We start from the raw sequence: 16,959 nt of genomic DNA on the forward strand, positions 1-16,959 counted from the left end.
CGGTCCTTCAGACCGTTCTCATTGGATGACTGATCGTGTGTACGAGGCTTTAGTCTAATGCTGGCCATAAATGGGTCGAATTTCGAAATAACTTTATTTTCGAAAATCCTTTCTAAGAATTTTCGTTCGTATTTCGCACCATTAGTTTGATGCAGCAACAGCCGATTTTCGTGCGGCCATCGAATTTTAATAATCCAACATGTTGGATATTTTTTGAAAAAACTATCGATTTTCTAATCAATGATGGGAGAATCGTGCATAAATGTAATCGAAAAAGAAATGCGCAAGTGTAAGAAAAGAAAAATCCCAGAATGAAAAGAAGATTCCCAGACACGAAAATTATTTTCTGTAGGAACATGAGGTGAAATTGAAGGTTTGGTCGGTCTAATTTTGAAATCAATGGTGGCACCATCAGATCACGAAACTCCTCAGGCAGACTCTCCACCGTATGGCCTCCTCCAACTGGACGGACGACCCAGGACCTTCTTAAAGCTGGGGTTCACCCAAAAAAAAAATTCTAACATTACATTGAGCTGACTTCTGACACTATGCTGTTTTTTTTTGTTTTTTTGCCGTACATACCGTTTTATCGCTATTTTCCCCCCAGCTTCTGGGTAGTGAATCCCGCGGGAGTGGGTGTTCCTTTTCACAGGCTAAGTGATTGACGTGATGACAAAAGCTTCCCATCGGCGCATACGGCGCGTCACGAGTTGCCGAAAGAAGCCGAACTGCGAGTCGGCTGTATACGGCGCTATACAGCGCCTGCGCACCGACGTTCGGCTTCTTTCGGCAACTCGTGACGCGCCGTATGCGCCGGTGGGAAGCTTTTGTCATCACGTCAATCACTTAGCCTGTGAATAGGAACGCCCACTGCCGCGGGATTCATTACCCGGAAGCCGGGGGTAAAATAGCGATAAAACTGTATGTACGGCAAAAAAAAAAAAAAAGATCAGCATACTGTCAGGCCGCGTACACACGGTCTGACAAAACCGATGAGAATGGGCCGAGGTTCAGTTTCATCGATCCAAACCGACCGTGTGTATAGCCCATCGGTCTGTTGTCCTTCGGTCCAAAATTTTAAAACATGATTCAAAATCGAACTGATGGCCCGCTGCCCGATCAGTCCAAACCGATGGTTAGTACAGAAAGCATCGGTTCAAAACCCGCGCATGCTCAGAATCAAGTCGACGCATGCTTGAAAGCATTGAACTTTATTCAGCACGTCGTGTGTTTGACGTCACCGCGTTCTGACCCGAACGTTTTTTTCAACGATGGCCATCAGGCCACTTCAGCGGTGAATCGATGGAAATGGCCCGTCGGACCATTCTCAACGGTTTGGAACGACCGTGTGTACGCGGCCTGAGTGTCAAAAGTCAGCTCAATGTAATGTTAGATTTTTTTTTTAGGGTGAACCCCTGCTTTAAGTGGGACCCAGTTGATTACTGAGTCCCCAAAGGTGGGCGCCACACGAGGAGAGACCCAGGAAAATAGCGTCTGCCTCATATATACTCTCTCCCATCATGCACAGCAAGGCCAAACCCTCCTGATAGGCTGCTGGGCAAGAGCACCCAATCCTTGACTCCCCTGTTGTAACCTGCCGACCTGGGGTGAGATCAGCACCCCAGAACAACAGAATGGACCCACGGCACAGCCAAAGCTGAGACAGAGACCCAAATTTACACAAATCAACATGGTCAGAGTTAACTAACTCTCTGACCCCCTCTAAATTTAACATAGCACCGGTACTGGAAAGTAACCAGGCGCTACATATAGATAGGATGTCTGTTGTTGTTTTATACTTCAAATATAAGCTGTTTGTGGCTAATCTGAAACCTGAACCAGATGTGGGGGCTCTCACTACCCAAAAACCCCCGATCAAGAGCCATCAAGAACAAGGATGCTATCATTACAATATGTGATTTTTCTCTAAACTGCAGGAAAATTGCAGAGCTTTGTTTTATGTCAGTTAATTTGATGTGTTAAATTTATCCGACACTGAAACAACAAATATTTCCCTGCAAGGTATTAGTTGATTATGCCAAGATCATTTGTTTGAGGACCTTGAGCGCTCTCTTTCCAGGGGCCAAACATACAATAAGGTCAGATACAATGCAGGAATCTTCCCTGGTGACCTGTCAGATGGATTGAATTCAGAGAAGGCAAACAGCTGAGACACGACCAAGGAGGAAGTCATGGCAAAAAAAATTAAAAAATCTGCAAGGAAATTGGTGCAGCCGTGGCTTTTATGAGATTTAAGGAGCAGAAAATATTGAGCATCCAGAATTTTTTATGCTAATCCATTTACAGATGCTTCAATGACTTTATTAGAGAAGGCTGCTAGACTTCTGTCTTCATTTTGTTTTCGCTTCTTGAAACTACAGAAGACTGAACCCTGAAATGTATTTTTTTTTTTTCATTCCTATTCTGCAATTCATAATAAAGTACCTAAAAACGATGAAACTCAAGAACTGCATGAATTGACTACAAACCAATTTGATTCAAACTTTCTGCTGTCGGGAAGAACAAAGGGCCAGATTCACAGTGAGAGTACGCCGGCGTATCTACTGATACGCCGGCGTACTTTCAAATTTTCCGCGTCGTATCTTTATTTTGAATTTTTAAACAAAGATAGGACGGCATTTGGCTAACATCCGACAGGCGTGCGGCTTCGTACGCCTTCGGATCTTAGGATGCAATACTTCGGCGCCCGCTGGGTGGAGTTTTGCGTCGTTTTCTGCGTCGGGTATGCTAATTAGCTGTTTACGGCGATCCACGAAGGTACGCGCGGTCGTCGCATTCTCTTACGTCGTCGCTAGCCGGCTTTTCCCGTAGTAAAGTTAGGACTGCTATTTCAATGGCTTATATTTAGACTAGCCATGTTAAAGTATGGCCATCGTTCCCGTGTCAAATTTGAATTTTTATTTTTTTTGCGTAAGTCGTCCGTGAATAGGAAAGGACGTAACGTACGTCGCCGTTCAAAAAATTACGTTGGTGCGACGTCATTTCGCACAAAGCACGGCGGGACATTTCAAAACAGAGCATGCGCAGTACGTTCGGCGCGGGAACGTGCCTAATTTAAATGATACACGCCCCATTTAAATTAGGCGGGCCTTTACGCTACGCCGCCGCAAGTTTACAGGCAAGTGCTTTGTGAATCAAGCACTTGCGCGGAAAACTTGCGGCGGTGTAACGCAAATGTAATACGTTACGCCAACGCAGATGTACCTGAATCTGGCCCAAAGTGTTTTATTTGTTTCTGTGTCTAAAATGTTTAGAAAGTATTTCTTATCCTTTAAGATCTTACAAGAAACAGGGTTCATATAGGCCCCTTTCACACTGGGGCGGGAGGCGCGGTGGAATCGCCACGGTATTCGGCCGCTAGCGGTGCGGTATTAACCCCCGCTAGTGGCCGATAAAGAGTTAATACCGCTCGCAATGCGCCTCTCTGCAGAGGCGCATTGCGGGCGGTATTTCCGCGGTTTCCCATTGTTTTAAATGGGAAGGAGCGGTGAAGAAGCCGTATACATACCGCTCCTCTCACCGCTCTAAAGATGCTGCTTGCAGGAGATTTTTTTTCTCTCCTGCCAGCGCATCGCCTCAGTGTGAAACCTTCGGGCTTTCACATTGAGAAGGCTGGGCAGGAGTTTTTCAGGTGGTATTTAGGTGGTTAATACATATGGGAATGTTTTACCTACAATGACGCAGTTATGTCCAGTTAGTTCTTGGATATACAGCCTTGCTATCCATCACAACCAGGTTGGTGACCTGATTTTTTTCTGCAGCAGTTAAAGGAGTTGTAAATAAAAACTTTTTTTTTTTTCGCTGAAATGACTGTTTACAGGGTATAGAGACATAATAGTTAACTGATTCCTTTTAAAAACGATTAAAAATAGATAAAAATCAATCATATAATGTACCTGTAGTTTCTAGTTTCGTTTTTGCATGTTGTTTCCTGCCTCTCTGCCTTACAGAGCCATAGAGCAGTGATGGTTTGGAAAACGAAACTAGAAACTAGACACACAGTAATCACACCTCCTTGAAGTTAGTGACCACAGAGAGAAAGCTCCCAGTACTGTGGTCATTAGGAAACAGACAACCAGGAAGTGTGGAAATCGGAGAAGAATTACAGCAACTTGAGAGCAAAAATGAACAATGAGGACATGAAAACAGCACTGCATTAAGGTAAAGGAAGCTATTAAGATAAAAAAAAATCCTTTACAAACCCTTTGACATCCCTTTGCCTTCTCCTGTCTCCATTCACTGTGCGTTCACCTGGGTCACTGCCCCTCCCTCTCCCAGTCTACTGATCAGTTGAATAAAGCGGATGATACCAAGTTATATTAAGCTTCTTACACTAGTTTTTATTTAAACATTTTGTCATGTTAATTGGTAGATAAGAGTCATACAACATTTTTTTTTATTGGCCCGGAGTTGAGCTTTAAAATGATTATATTTTCTTCTTAAACAATCTGTGGCTTCATGCCAAGTTAACAGAAGGTAAGAAAGCACTCAGACCTCCGTCTCTTCAACTCAGATTTCATGTGTCTGATGAGATGTGTATCCCTGTCTATGTTTTCTCCAGAAGGAAGCAGAAATATTCAAGAGAACTTATTTATTTATTTTTGTTGTATGTATATATGAATGTGGTCATGGTAATGTATATAATCTTATCAATGAAACATAAACAGATCTATGGGCCAGATTCACAAAAGGGATACGACGGCGTATCTCCTGATACGCCGTCGTATCTCTGTTTCTATCTATGCGACTGATTCATAGAATCAGTTACGCATAGATATCCATAAGATCCGACAGGTGTAATTGTTTTACACTGTCGGATCTTAGGATGCAGTACCGCGGCCGCCGCAGGGGGGAGTTCGCATCGTAAACCAGCGTCGGGTATGCAAATTAGGAGTTACGGCGATCCACGACGGATTTTCGCGTTCGCTACGTCTCCGCTAGTCTAGTTTCCCGTCGCAAAGTTATTCGTCGTTTTGGGTGCCCTAACTTTAGTCAGCAAACGTATTGCTGTTTAAAGTATTGCCGTCGTTCCCGCGTCAAAATTTAAAAATGAACGTCGTTTGCGTAAGCCGTCTGGGAATACGGAATTAGGCTAGGCGTGTCGCCGTTCGAATAAATGACGTCACTGCGCGCAAAGCACAACGGGAATTGCGAAACGGAGCATGCGCAGTAGGTCCGGCGCGGGAGCGCGCCTAATTTAAATGGCACACGCCCATTTGAATTGGCCCGCCTTGCGCCGGACGTATTTGCGATACACCGCCGCAAGTTTCCAGGTAAGTGCTTTGTGGATCGGGCACTAAAACTGGAAACTTGCGGCGGTTTATCGTAAACGGGTTACGTTACACCGGCGCTCTTCTATGTGAATCTGGCCCTATGTGTATGTTCTCTAAAGAGAAGTGTGCAACCAGTAGTCATACTTGCTTTTTATATTTGCAGGCTCAGCTTCCTACTTAGTGGTGCTCAGTGATTCTGTCTTAAAATGGCTTTAAAAGATATCCTTATTTCCCAGAAATAATCCATACAATCCACTACTTAATGGTCTTGTAATCTATTTTTTCTGAAATTTTTTTGTTTTTTTTTGTTTCTTTGCAATGTCCCCTGTCAGCTCCCAAACCTCTCCCTTTCCCTATACAGTGGAACCTCGGATTACGAGCATAATCCGTTCCAGGAGAATGCACGTAATCCAAAGTACTCGCATATAAAAGCGAGTTTCCCCATTGAAGTCAATGGAAACAAAAATAATTTGTTCCGCGTTGACTTTAATGGCATGCAATAGCGCAAGTGGCCAGAAGCGGGGGGGCACCGGAGAGCCTCAGAAATGTCCGGAAAGGCCTGAGGACAGGTCGGCTCACCTCGGCAAACCTCGGAAAGGCTTGGGAACTGAGTATTTACGTGTCTTTCTAAGCATTCCCGAACGGCGCCGATCGGCTGAGATCGGCACCGCTCGGCTCTGGCGTCCCCCACCTCAGGTGAAATGCAGTACTGCACACCGCTGTGGTCTGAATCCTGCTCATTACACGAGACAACACTCACAAACCGAGTTAGGATTTTTTAAAATATAGTGCTCGTATTGTGAAACGCTCGTTAAACACGTTACTCCCAATCCGAGGTTCCACTGTAGTCCATTTAAGGAGTGAGCAAGAGAAGGTGGCCATGTTCCTACATTCAGTGGGACTGTAGAGTACGAACATCGCTAACCACAAACATGAAGTCATAACAGAGAAAAAAAAGGAATTTGAAGATTTGGAAGAGACTGAGAGCAATAGAAGGTGCTTTTACCTAAAGTTAAGCCTAAATTAAGGCTTACCTGTACGTGCAGGAAATATCTCCTAAACCTCCACGGTTTAGGAGATTTTTACAAAAGAGACAAACGCCGATGTCTACGGCACATGCACCGTATTCAATGGCGCAGGCATACGTTAGAAACGGCGATCATGCCTGTAGCGGAGTACAATATTAAAATCCACGATCTCCGCTGGTAACCAGGGTAAATCCACAGTCAGCGCTGAAAAGTAAGGCAATGTCCCAAATCCCCCCCAGTAACCAGACGAAACACAGCTCTGGGAGTCAACTGACTTTTTATTCACAGGCTTCCATATTTATATAATTCCCCATGCAAGGGGTTTCCAAACAGCCAAACAGATTTAGCAGGGGTAATACAGTGAGGACCATATGGGGAACTTAACATTTTGGATAATTCTCCCATCAGGCATTGCTGCACGAGGGAACAGTCGGTTGATAGCTGGGGTCTGGGGTTATGTGTTGTGAGAGTTCGGTTTAAAACTGCCGAACACCGATTGGGCAACATAAAACGACATACTTGAATGCTAGTGGCTTACGGCTGCCACCATACGAATTACTATGCCCACATAAGACCCAGCAGAATACATAGCATATAATACAGACAACCCTTTGACATGTAACGTCCAGTGTTCCAGAAGTGGCTAGGTTTGCCACAATGCCGTTTCTAAAGGAAGGTCATGCCGTGACTGCCGACTCCCACACAGGAGTGATGTCACGCGACTCCAGCCTGTCACAGAGCCGGAGTTCGTGGGGTGAAGAATGGACACTTCCTGCAACAGGGGACAGCGGTGACATCGAAGGCTTCGGTTTCAGGTAAGCGACACATAATAGGCTACTATGATATGCATGGTAGACCATTGTGCTTTAACTTTGCAGGGAAATCAGAGTTTAGTGTCACTTTAGCCACTTGCCAACAGGTCTGGGAGGGCATCAATAGATGTCCTTCCAGAACCCCACCCCCCCACCTGCCTCCTGTGGCACGCACCAGGCACGCTCTGTGACTAGTCACAGATCGGGGAAAAGGGTCAATCACAGCAGCTCTTTACCATGTGATCAGCTGATCATAGCTGATCACATGTAAACAAACTATCCAGTTATCGCTAATTCTTTCCTCCCACACTGTGTCTGTGGAAGGAAAGGAGAGCTGTTAACCAGCAAGCCTGTCAGGACATAATTTTCACTGACAATCAGGGCTCTGATCATCAGTGCAGCCCCATCAGTGTCAGTCAGTGCCCATCAGTACAGTGCTGCCTATCAGCTCCACCTATCAGTAGCTCCCCATCAGTGCCTATAGTAGTGTCTCATCAGTACACATCAGTGCAGCCTATCCGTGCTCATCAGTGCAGCCTTATTAACACACATCAGTGAAGAAGATTTTTTTTTAAAGGGGGCTTCCAGATTCCGATAAGCCCCTTGCCCACAGAACCCAACAACCACAGCCCAGGGCTGTGAGGGCTGTGAGGTCCATCAACAAGGGGACAAGGTGCTATGGGGTAGGGAGGCAGAACCCCCTGGTATGGTTCGTGGGGGACGCTTGCTCCTCCCTCACTTTTCTGATCTGCCAGGCTGCATGCTCGGAAAAGGGTCTGGTACGGATTTGGGTGGCCACACGCCATTTTTTTTCTCATTATATTTTGCATTGCTAACATTGCCTGTGAGCACAAGTCGCATGTCACAAGGCCTCGTACACACGATAGGTTAACCAGAGGACAATGGTCTGATGGACTGTTTTCATCGGTAAAACCGATCGTGTGTGGGCCCCATAGGTTATTTAACCATCGGTTAAAAAAAAGCCAACTTGTTTTAAATTTAACCGATGGATTCCTAACCGATAGGTCAAAACCAATCATTAGTAGGCACGACCATCGGTTAAAAATCCACGCATGCTCAGAATAAAGTCGACGCATGCTTGGAAGCATTCAACTTAATTTTTTTCAGCACGTCGTTGTGTTTTACATCACCGCGTTCTGACACGATCGGTTATTTAACCGATGGTGTGTGGGCGCGACGGACCATCAATCAGCTTCATTGGTTAACCTATGACAACGGTCCTTCAGACCGTTCTCATCGGATGGACTGATCGTGTCTACGATGCTTTAGGGTTCTGATCCGACTTGGATGCAACTTCTATTCAATTCTATGGGCTGAAATCAGACAGAAGTCTGACCAAAGTAGTGCAGGAACCTTTTTCAAAGTCAGACCGACACAAATCAGACCAGTTTAGATGGCTCTCATAGGGAATCATTCAATCATTGATTTTTACATGTCATGCGACATGTGGTCTCAAAGTCGGAGCGATTGTTGCACCAGTGTGAACTGGGCCTAATACAGCCCAGGGGCCGGATTCAGATACATTGCAGTATCTGCCGGTGCGGCGTAACGTATGTTAGATACGGTACGCCGCCGTAACTAAGGGCGCAAGTTCCGTATGCAGAAAGGACTTACGCCCTTAGTTACGGCGGCGTAACGTATGTTGTGCGGCGTAAGCCCGCCTAATTCGAATGGGGATGATGTGGGCGTGTTTTATTTAAATCAATGTTGATCCCGCGTATTTGACGTATTTTAGGAACGACGCAAGTCGTCATTGCTTTAGACGTGAGTGTAACTTACGTACAGCCCTATTCGCGAACGACTTATGCAAACAACGTAAAATTTTCAAAACTCGACGCGGGAACGACGTCCATACTTAACATTAGCTACGCCTCATATAGCAGGGGTAACTTTATGCCGAAAAAAGCCTAACGTAAACGACGTAAAAAAAATGCGCCGGCCGGACGTACATTTCTAATTCGGCGTAAATACCTAATTAGCATATTCATCGAGTAACTATACGGAAGCGCCACCTATCTTAGGGAAATCTATGCGTAACTGATTCTCTGAATCAGGCGCATAGAAACAACAGCCAGCACTCAGAGATACGATGGCGTATCTGGAGATACGCAGTCGTATCTCGTTTCTGAACGGGCCCAGGTCTTGAAGCTCAAGTTCATGGTGGAATCATCTGGTATGAAAATTGCAGATTTAATAAGACTGAATGCAACTTATGAAATGACATAAAGCTTCTATAGGATTTTGGTGGCTGAGTGTAGATTTAGTTTTAATACACGTAAATGTTATAACAATAATAACTCAAAAATGGCTAAGGAGAATACATCATAACGTCAAAATAAATCATCAAATTAACTAATTACCACTTCACAGCTATAAATATACAACTGTAAAATATCAAGGGGAGCTCCCTTTTAAATCCTCCTCCGGAGAGGTAATCACAGGATAACAACAATCTAATCTGCTGAGTGACACGATAACTTATGTCGTTATTACCACCATTTTCGTGTAAATGACAGTCGGGATTATTTAAGATTATACTGTAATCCTTTTAATCCTCAACCCCTAAATTTTCAGTCTAAACACCAAAGTGCACTTAGCAAAAAAAAAAAAAAAGCTTCAAGCCCGCGATCGTTCCATAAATCGCCGCCTGTTCGCCAAGGACATGATGGAAGCTCCTAACCTTACTTGACGGGAGAAAACAGACTCGTAATTGCCTTTAAAGGGAAAGTAATTGTTCCCTTTGTCTATTTCTCAATTTGTTGTACCCAACATTCCCTGCTTCACCTTAGCATTTATGCGCCAGTGCTAATTTAACAGAAAATAATAAGCAATAGATCCTCTATATTATTAAGCCGACGCCGCAACAACGTAATACATTTGAATGCAAATGCACCTGCACTCTGTCTCATTATGCCCCCATAATTAATATCTTCTCGGCGATATAATGGATTTTAAATGTAAACATCGCTAACAGGTATAATTTCGTTTCACCGATTCCCTCCTTATCCAAATCATTCAGTGGTCATTTTCCATATATAATCAATTATTCATAGTCTTAAATTGAAAACTCAGGGCTAATTTCAACAACGGAATCTTTACTGACATTTATAAGAGAACACATCAGCAAGGCTAATTATTAGCTCGTTTCACTGTGTGGCCTTTTATTACTTTGTAGGTAATGAAACAAAATAAGTAAATAAAAAAAATGAAATAAAAAATAAAAATAACACAATGCTTTATTGCTGTATTAGGCTTTAGGCGTGAAAGTCTTGACCAAACGCAAGCAAAAGGACACCATGTTCTAAAACATTGATCTCATTGAGCTAGGTAACCATAATCGTTTTTTTTTATTACTTTACGAATTAAAAAATACTATAATAATGATATAATAGCAAGTAATGCAGAGAGTGCCAAAACAAAGCCATGTATTATTAAATTACCGTAAATGGGCACCAATTAGCTCCTTGCTTAAAAATTATAAAAATTTGGGTCATTGAAAACAGGTTGTAATATTCATCGTTTAGGGCCAAGTTCACATATGTGCGAATTGGATGCATCTAATTTGCATGGCATGCGAGTGTGACTGGCTCTCAATAGAGCGGTTCACACAAGTCTGAGGTGCGATAGCCAAAAGGGTCCTGTGGTGAACAGGAATGTTCTGGACCCCAGGGCCTCAGGAAGATTATGGCCTTATGTGTACTACAAGAAAGGCGTGGGTGCAATAACTCAAGTAAACCAATGCGGAATTCATTTAAATATAGTTATGATTGGGATTTTCTTCCACTTTAAATCTGAACTCAAATAGCTAGATTCACGTACCTGTGCCTAACGTTAGGCAGGCGTAGCGTATCTCATATACGCTATGCCGCCGTAAGTTAGAGAGGCAACTGCTGTATTCACCAAGCACTTGCGTCCTAAGTTACGGCGGCGTAGCGTAAATGTGCCGGCGAAAGCGCGCCTAATTCAAATTGTGAAGAGGTGGGCGTGTTTTATGTAAATAAAGCATGACCCCACGTAAATGAAGTTTTGAACAAATGTCGCATGCTACAAATTACGCCGCAAATACTTATTGGTTTCAACGTGAACGTAAATTACGCCCAGCGCCATTCATGGACGACTTACGCAAACGACGTAAAAATTTCAAAATTCAACACGGTTCCGACATCCACACTTGACATTGGCTGCGCCATCTTTTTAGTGGAATATCTTTAGGCCTGAAAACGGCGTATCTTTACTGCGACGGGCAAGCGTACGTTCGTGAATAGGTGTATCTCGCTGATTTACGCATTCTAGGCGTAAATCAGCGTACACGCCCCTAGTGGCCGGCCTTAATAGACAGCTAAGATACGCCGGCGCCGGCGGTCGTATCTTAGCTAGATTTAAGTGTATCTCAATTTGAGAATACACCTAAATATACGACAGCGCAGATTCAGAGTTACGACGGCGTATCGACTGATACACCGGTGTAACTCTACCTGAATCTGGCTAAAAGCAATCATCTAAATGAACAGAATAAATACATATATGAGAACCCTCAGATTAAGTTGTACTGACGAAACTCGTCAGATCGTACTGCACTCCTGTGACCCATTTTCAGCAGACAGCGGGCTAAAGTCCGTTGTCTGCTGATGTCACAGGGCCAGTCCAGGCTTGGGCAAGATCGTGACCATATGATCAGGATCCGCCCACATGCCTGGACCGGCACCCAGCTCAGCCTCTCAGCGAGCCGCTGAGAGCCTAAGCCCACTGCTCCCTCCGCCCCCTCCACAGCCCAGTACTCCAGTGAGCGCGAGAGGGGCAGAGAAGAGAGATGGTGTTTGGACTGATGCTGCATCCACCCAGGTAAGTAAGATTTAAAAAAAAAAAAAGTATTCCAAATACTTATCTTTTAAGAACAAAAGAAAACAAAAGAAAACTTGACCCACTTCCAATAACTGGCTTTTTTTTTGGCTAGCAAGGCCAAGTGATGGGTTTTACATCGTGCATTTAATACAAGATAACACCAATAAACTTAGAAGTACTTTAGAGTAGTTATTTTCCAAATAAAATAAATAAATGTTTTACCGGCTAAAAAGTGGTTTCCTTTTTTTTTCATGTTTACATTTTTATTTTTTAGATTGTAATTCTTATTATTTTCCAAGAAATTACAAAGTAATGTAAGCAAAAATATAATACAATACAATTACAAAGAAGAAGATATAACAAGCAATATGATGGTACAAGCACCAATATATATGTTCCTTTTAACATTTCAAAAGGTTTGGGTACCAAAATGATATCTGATTTTGGAGATATTACTATGTTTAGTCTCAAAGCATGGAAGAATAATGTACTAAAAAGTGATATAAAGTAGAGCTGCACGATTCTGGCCAAAATGAGAATCACAATTGTTTTGCTTAGAATGAAGATCACGATTCTCTTACGATTCTCACGGCGTAAAGTCTTTTACATTTATACAAAAAAAAAAATGGGCTAACTTTACTGGCTAGTTTTTTTTTTAATTCATTAAAGAATTTTTTCCCCCAAAAAATTGCATTTAAAAAGACTGCTGCGCAAATACAGTGCAACATAAAATATTGCAACAACCGCCATTTTATCCTCTAGGGTCTCTACTAAAAAATGATATAATGTTTGGGGGTTCTAAGTAATTTTCTAGCAAAAAAAAAAATAATGATTTTAACTTGAAAAGAGCTGTCAGAAAAAGGTTTGGTGTTTAAGTGGTTAAACGTTAGTAATTTACATACAGAAGTTTATTCCTTTGATGTAAAAGTCAATGTGATACAATGTTTAGACTTAACTTTCCACTGATAAAGAATGTTTTCAAAACTTGGCAGGCTGCCCAGACTTTGACTTTTGGCTGAGAGCAGAGAGGAAATTCTTTGCATACCAAAGTGCAGAGAGAAAATTATTTTCACGTCAAAGATCGTGAAACCCTGTGTCAAGAATCGCAATGGGAAAAAGATTGCGATTCTTGACGATTAATCGTGCAGCTCTACTATAAAGTGATATTTCTAATCAAAGGCAGGAGTTCGGTCAGAGCATTTACTAAAGAACTTCAGTTCAGATAGTTAAACATACAATACTACACATGACTGCTGAGGCGCATAGGCCTAGGCATAAAGCCAACCATTAACATCAGCACAAACCCTTGCCCCCACATATAAGAAACCACACTTACAACTGTTAAGATGGAAAAGGGGCAAGGCCGCAGCTTTATTTAATTTTCCAACACAGAACATGTAACCACTTTAAACCAGTGCCAGTCAGAGTTATAATGTGAGCATCCTTTAACATTAACCAGAGGGGGCGTGTCCTTACCATAAAACAGACAGCCTAAATTCAATTTTTCTATTAAGGGCATAGCCCATTACAGCAACTTTTAATGTGGTCAAGGTCAAAAAAACGCTGCTAAAGCTGTGACAAACCATCCAAAAAATGAGGGGGGAGGTTGGCTAGCTCTTCTAGCCACATGCTCTTCAAAAAAGGCCCAGAATTCCCTTTTATTGAGCTCAGGCCCAACCCCATCACCCTGCACTTCCACCAATCCCCTTTGGCCACTTTTATACCGTATACTCCCAGCTCCTGTCCATGCCCCCATCGGTCAAGGTTCTCTTTCCCTAAAGGGGATCAAGAGGCCCTAATCAAAAACCCTTCCAACACTGAAACATCTCATAAACCATCACAGAGGTAAACACACAACCAACTCTCCGACCATGTTTCTCCAACACGAGTGCACAAACTAAAACCAGATGATGAAAACATTTTTTACCTTACCTGAAACACATTCTTACGGCTGGATTTCTCACTTGACCACTCAATAATTGCTCCCCAAAGGTCTATACATTCCAACTTGCCTGATTTCTAAAAAAACAAAAAAGCATATGTTTCTTTACCTAAGTGTTGACTTAACACATAATATAGGTACAATAAAAAAAAAACACCTAACAAAAACATGTAACATTTTTGAATATACATTCTATACTGTCACCTGCTTTATAAGGGTATGTGTAGTTGTTCCAGTTGTTGTCGGCTTTAGGTAGCTGGAGGATGGCTAGTCTTTAGTGTAGGGATCTCAAACTGGCAGCCCTCCAGCTATTGCATAACTAGTCCCCCCATTGAGAACGTCTGTTAATGACGAAACGTCGTCTGGGAAGGCGCACACTGACGTCACCGCGTTCCATCTGAAGGAGGAAGGGCTCCTATTGCCGGCTGGCATACATACACGCTTTTAATCATGAGATGTTTGTAAGTACATGTCTTATGCATTTTTTTTTTATATTTTGTACAGTATCACGCTATGGTCCGTTTTTATTCATATACCGAGGATATGTTCAATCATCGATGTGGTGCAATTTGAGATCTGCTCCCTGGATCCCTCCCCAGTTTGATGCTAATCTGATGTGGAGCCCATTGAATAGAATCTGTCTACATGCCTAATGTTTGGGTGGTTCTGGTAAGCGGCTTTCAGTTTGGTGGTGGTGTGTTCACACTGAAGTTTTGCTGACACATGGTGGTGCTGCTACGAACTTTTTATTGGACTGAATGTGCTTTTATTCATATTATCTATTATCGTTGCTCTTTACCAGCCTGATATCTGGTTTCCTCCTTGGCACAGTTTACTTTTATATTAGTCCCATCATGCCTCTTCCTGTGGGAGTCATGCTTGTAACTGTCAGGCCCCGTACACACGACCAGTTTCCTCGGCAGAATTCAGCTTCCGACCGAGTTTCTGGCTGAATTCTGCTGAGAAACCCGGCCGTGTGTACAATTACGCCGAGGAAGCCGACGAGGAGCTCGACGAGGAAATAGAGAACATGTTCTCTATTTCCTCGTTGTTCTATGGGAGCTCTCGGCCCGCCGAGCTCCTCGGCGGCTTCAGGGCTGAACTGGCCGAGGAACTCGATGTGTTTGGCACGTCGAGTTCCTCGGCCGTGTGTATGGGGCTTTAGCCTTGCAATGCCTCATGGGACTTGTCGTTTTTCAACAGCTGGAGGTCTGCCAGTTTGACACCCCTGCTTTAGGGCTACTGGGAAGGTTGTAACAGATAAAATATTTGCGCTGTAGGGTGTGTGACAGAAAGTGAAAATAAATAATGAAATTACAAAGTGACTAGTGGGGATAATACTGCTGTGACAATAAAGAAAAAATTGAACAATCCTTAATAGAACACGGCACTCAGAAAAAGTCCAGATCTAGCACAATCCTGCTGTGTAAAGGTGCATACAGTAGCATCAAAAGTGAATCCAATCGCCAGCAGTGTAGGTATTGTATAAAAAATAATACAAAAACGCACTCTTAAGTGAAAAACAAAGAAAGTAGTTCTAGAAAAAATATAAGACCCTTGGATCCGGAGTATGGGTGAGATAGAGTAGTTGAGCCAACACCAAGATCACATGTATACACCTCTGTTGGACCCAGCTGCTCACCTCAAATTAAACACACTGTGTTTTGATCAACCTGGTCCTGGTAGGTATAGTCCACAGTTAGGTAACCCATAGTATAGCCCGATCAGCGGTACAAAAGGTTTATTAAAAACAAACCTTAACATAACATAACATAAACCTTTTGTACCGCTGATCGGGCTATACTATGGGTGTTTTGTTCACTTCTCCCCCATGTATGATCACGCCATCTGAGCGCTCCATCTGAGGCACCGAGAGAGGGAATAGGAGCCGCTGCAAGCCCATATCAGCTAAGGTATTTCCACACACCGCGAACCATTGGGGAGACTAAACAGCTAGCCTACTACTCCAGAGATCTAGCAGGAGAAAGGATAGAGGGACTAACGAGCTTGGCGCTCGTGGATACGAGCCTGAGATCTCTCACTTACATGTGAGTGCATTCCCACTCGCCAAGACCCCAGCTACTAGCCCCCTCTGTGACGTTATTTCACCATCAGCTTTTTGTTTTTTTCTTGCTTTGTTTTTTTCATGTAATACACCGGACGGAGACCTGTATGTGTTACCTAACTGTGGACTATACCTACCAGGACCAGGTTGATCAAAACACAGTGTGTTTAATTTGAGGTGAGCAGCTGGGTCCACCAGAGGTGTATACATGTGATCTTGGTGTTGGCTCAACTACTCTATCTCACCCATACTCCGGATCCAAGGGTCTTATATTTTTTCTAGAACTACTTTCCTTGTTTTTCACTTAAGAGTGCGTTTTTGTATTATTTTTTATACAATACCTACACTGCTGGCGATTGGATTCACTTTTGATGCTATGCACCTTTACACAGCAGGATTGTGCTAGATCTGGACTTTTTCTGAGTGCCGTGTTCTATTAAGGATTGTTCAATTTTTTCTTTATTGTCACAGCAGTATTATCCCCACTAGTCACTTTGTAATTTCATTATTTATTTTCACTTTCTGTCACACACCCTACAGCGCAAATATTTTATCTGTTACATTTGCTTCACCTTAGTCTATCGAGGTAGACCTTTATATTTGCAGCAGTATTTCTAGTTTGCCCTTAGTCCCCCCTCCCTTCACTTTTTAGACAGCGCAGGAGTTCACTTTATCCATACTGGGAAGGTTAGTGTGAGAGTGTTAGGTTAGAGGAAGAGTTATTGTAAAGGTAAGATTAACCACTTAAGACCCGGACCATTATGCAGGTTAAGGACCTTGCCCTTTTTGCTATTCGGCACTGCGTCACTTTAACTGACAATTGCGCGGTCGTGCGACGTGGCTCCCAAACAAAATTGGCATCCTTTTTTTCCCCACAAATAGAGCTTTCTTTTGGTGGTATTTGATCACCTCTGCGGTATTTATTTTTTGCGCTATAAACAAAAATAGAGCGTAA

At 43.1% G+C, this 16,959-nt stretch overlaps 1 protein-coding gene across 1 annotated transcript in view; it reads right to left on the minus strand.

Annotated features, from left to right (window-relative positions):
* The window catches only part of ARHGAP15 (Rho GTPase activating protein 15), a 721,117-nt gene that overhangs the window by 578,075 nt on the left and 126,083 nt on the right, over positions 1–16,959 (minus strand). The window contains exon 5 of the mRNA XM_040358038.1: positions 13,930–14,016. Within this exon, the coding sequence (XP_040213972.1) occupies positions 13,930–14,016 (87 nt within the window). The remainder of the gene's footprint in view (positions 1–13,929; positions 14,017–16,959) is intronic.

Source organism: Rana temporaria, chromosome 6, assembly GCF_905171775.1.
Source record: "Rana temporaria chromosome 6, aRanTem1.1, whole genome shotgun sequence".
In the NCBI taxonomy this organism is placed as follows: Eukaryota; Metazoa; Chordata; class Amphibia; order Anura; family Ranidae; genus Rana; species Rana temporaria.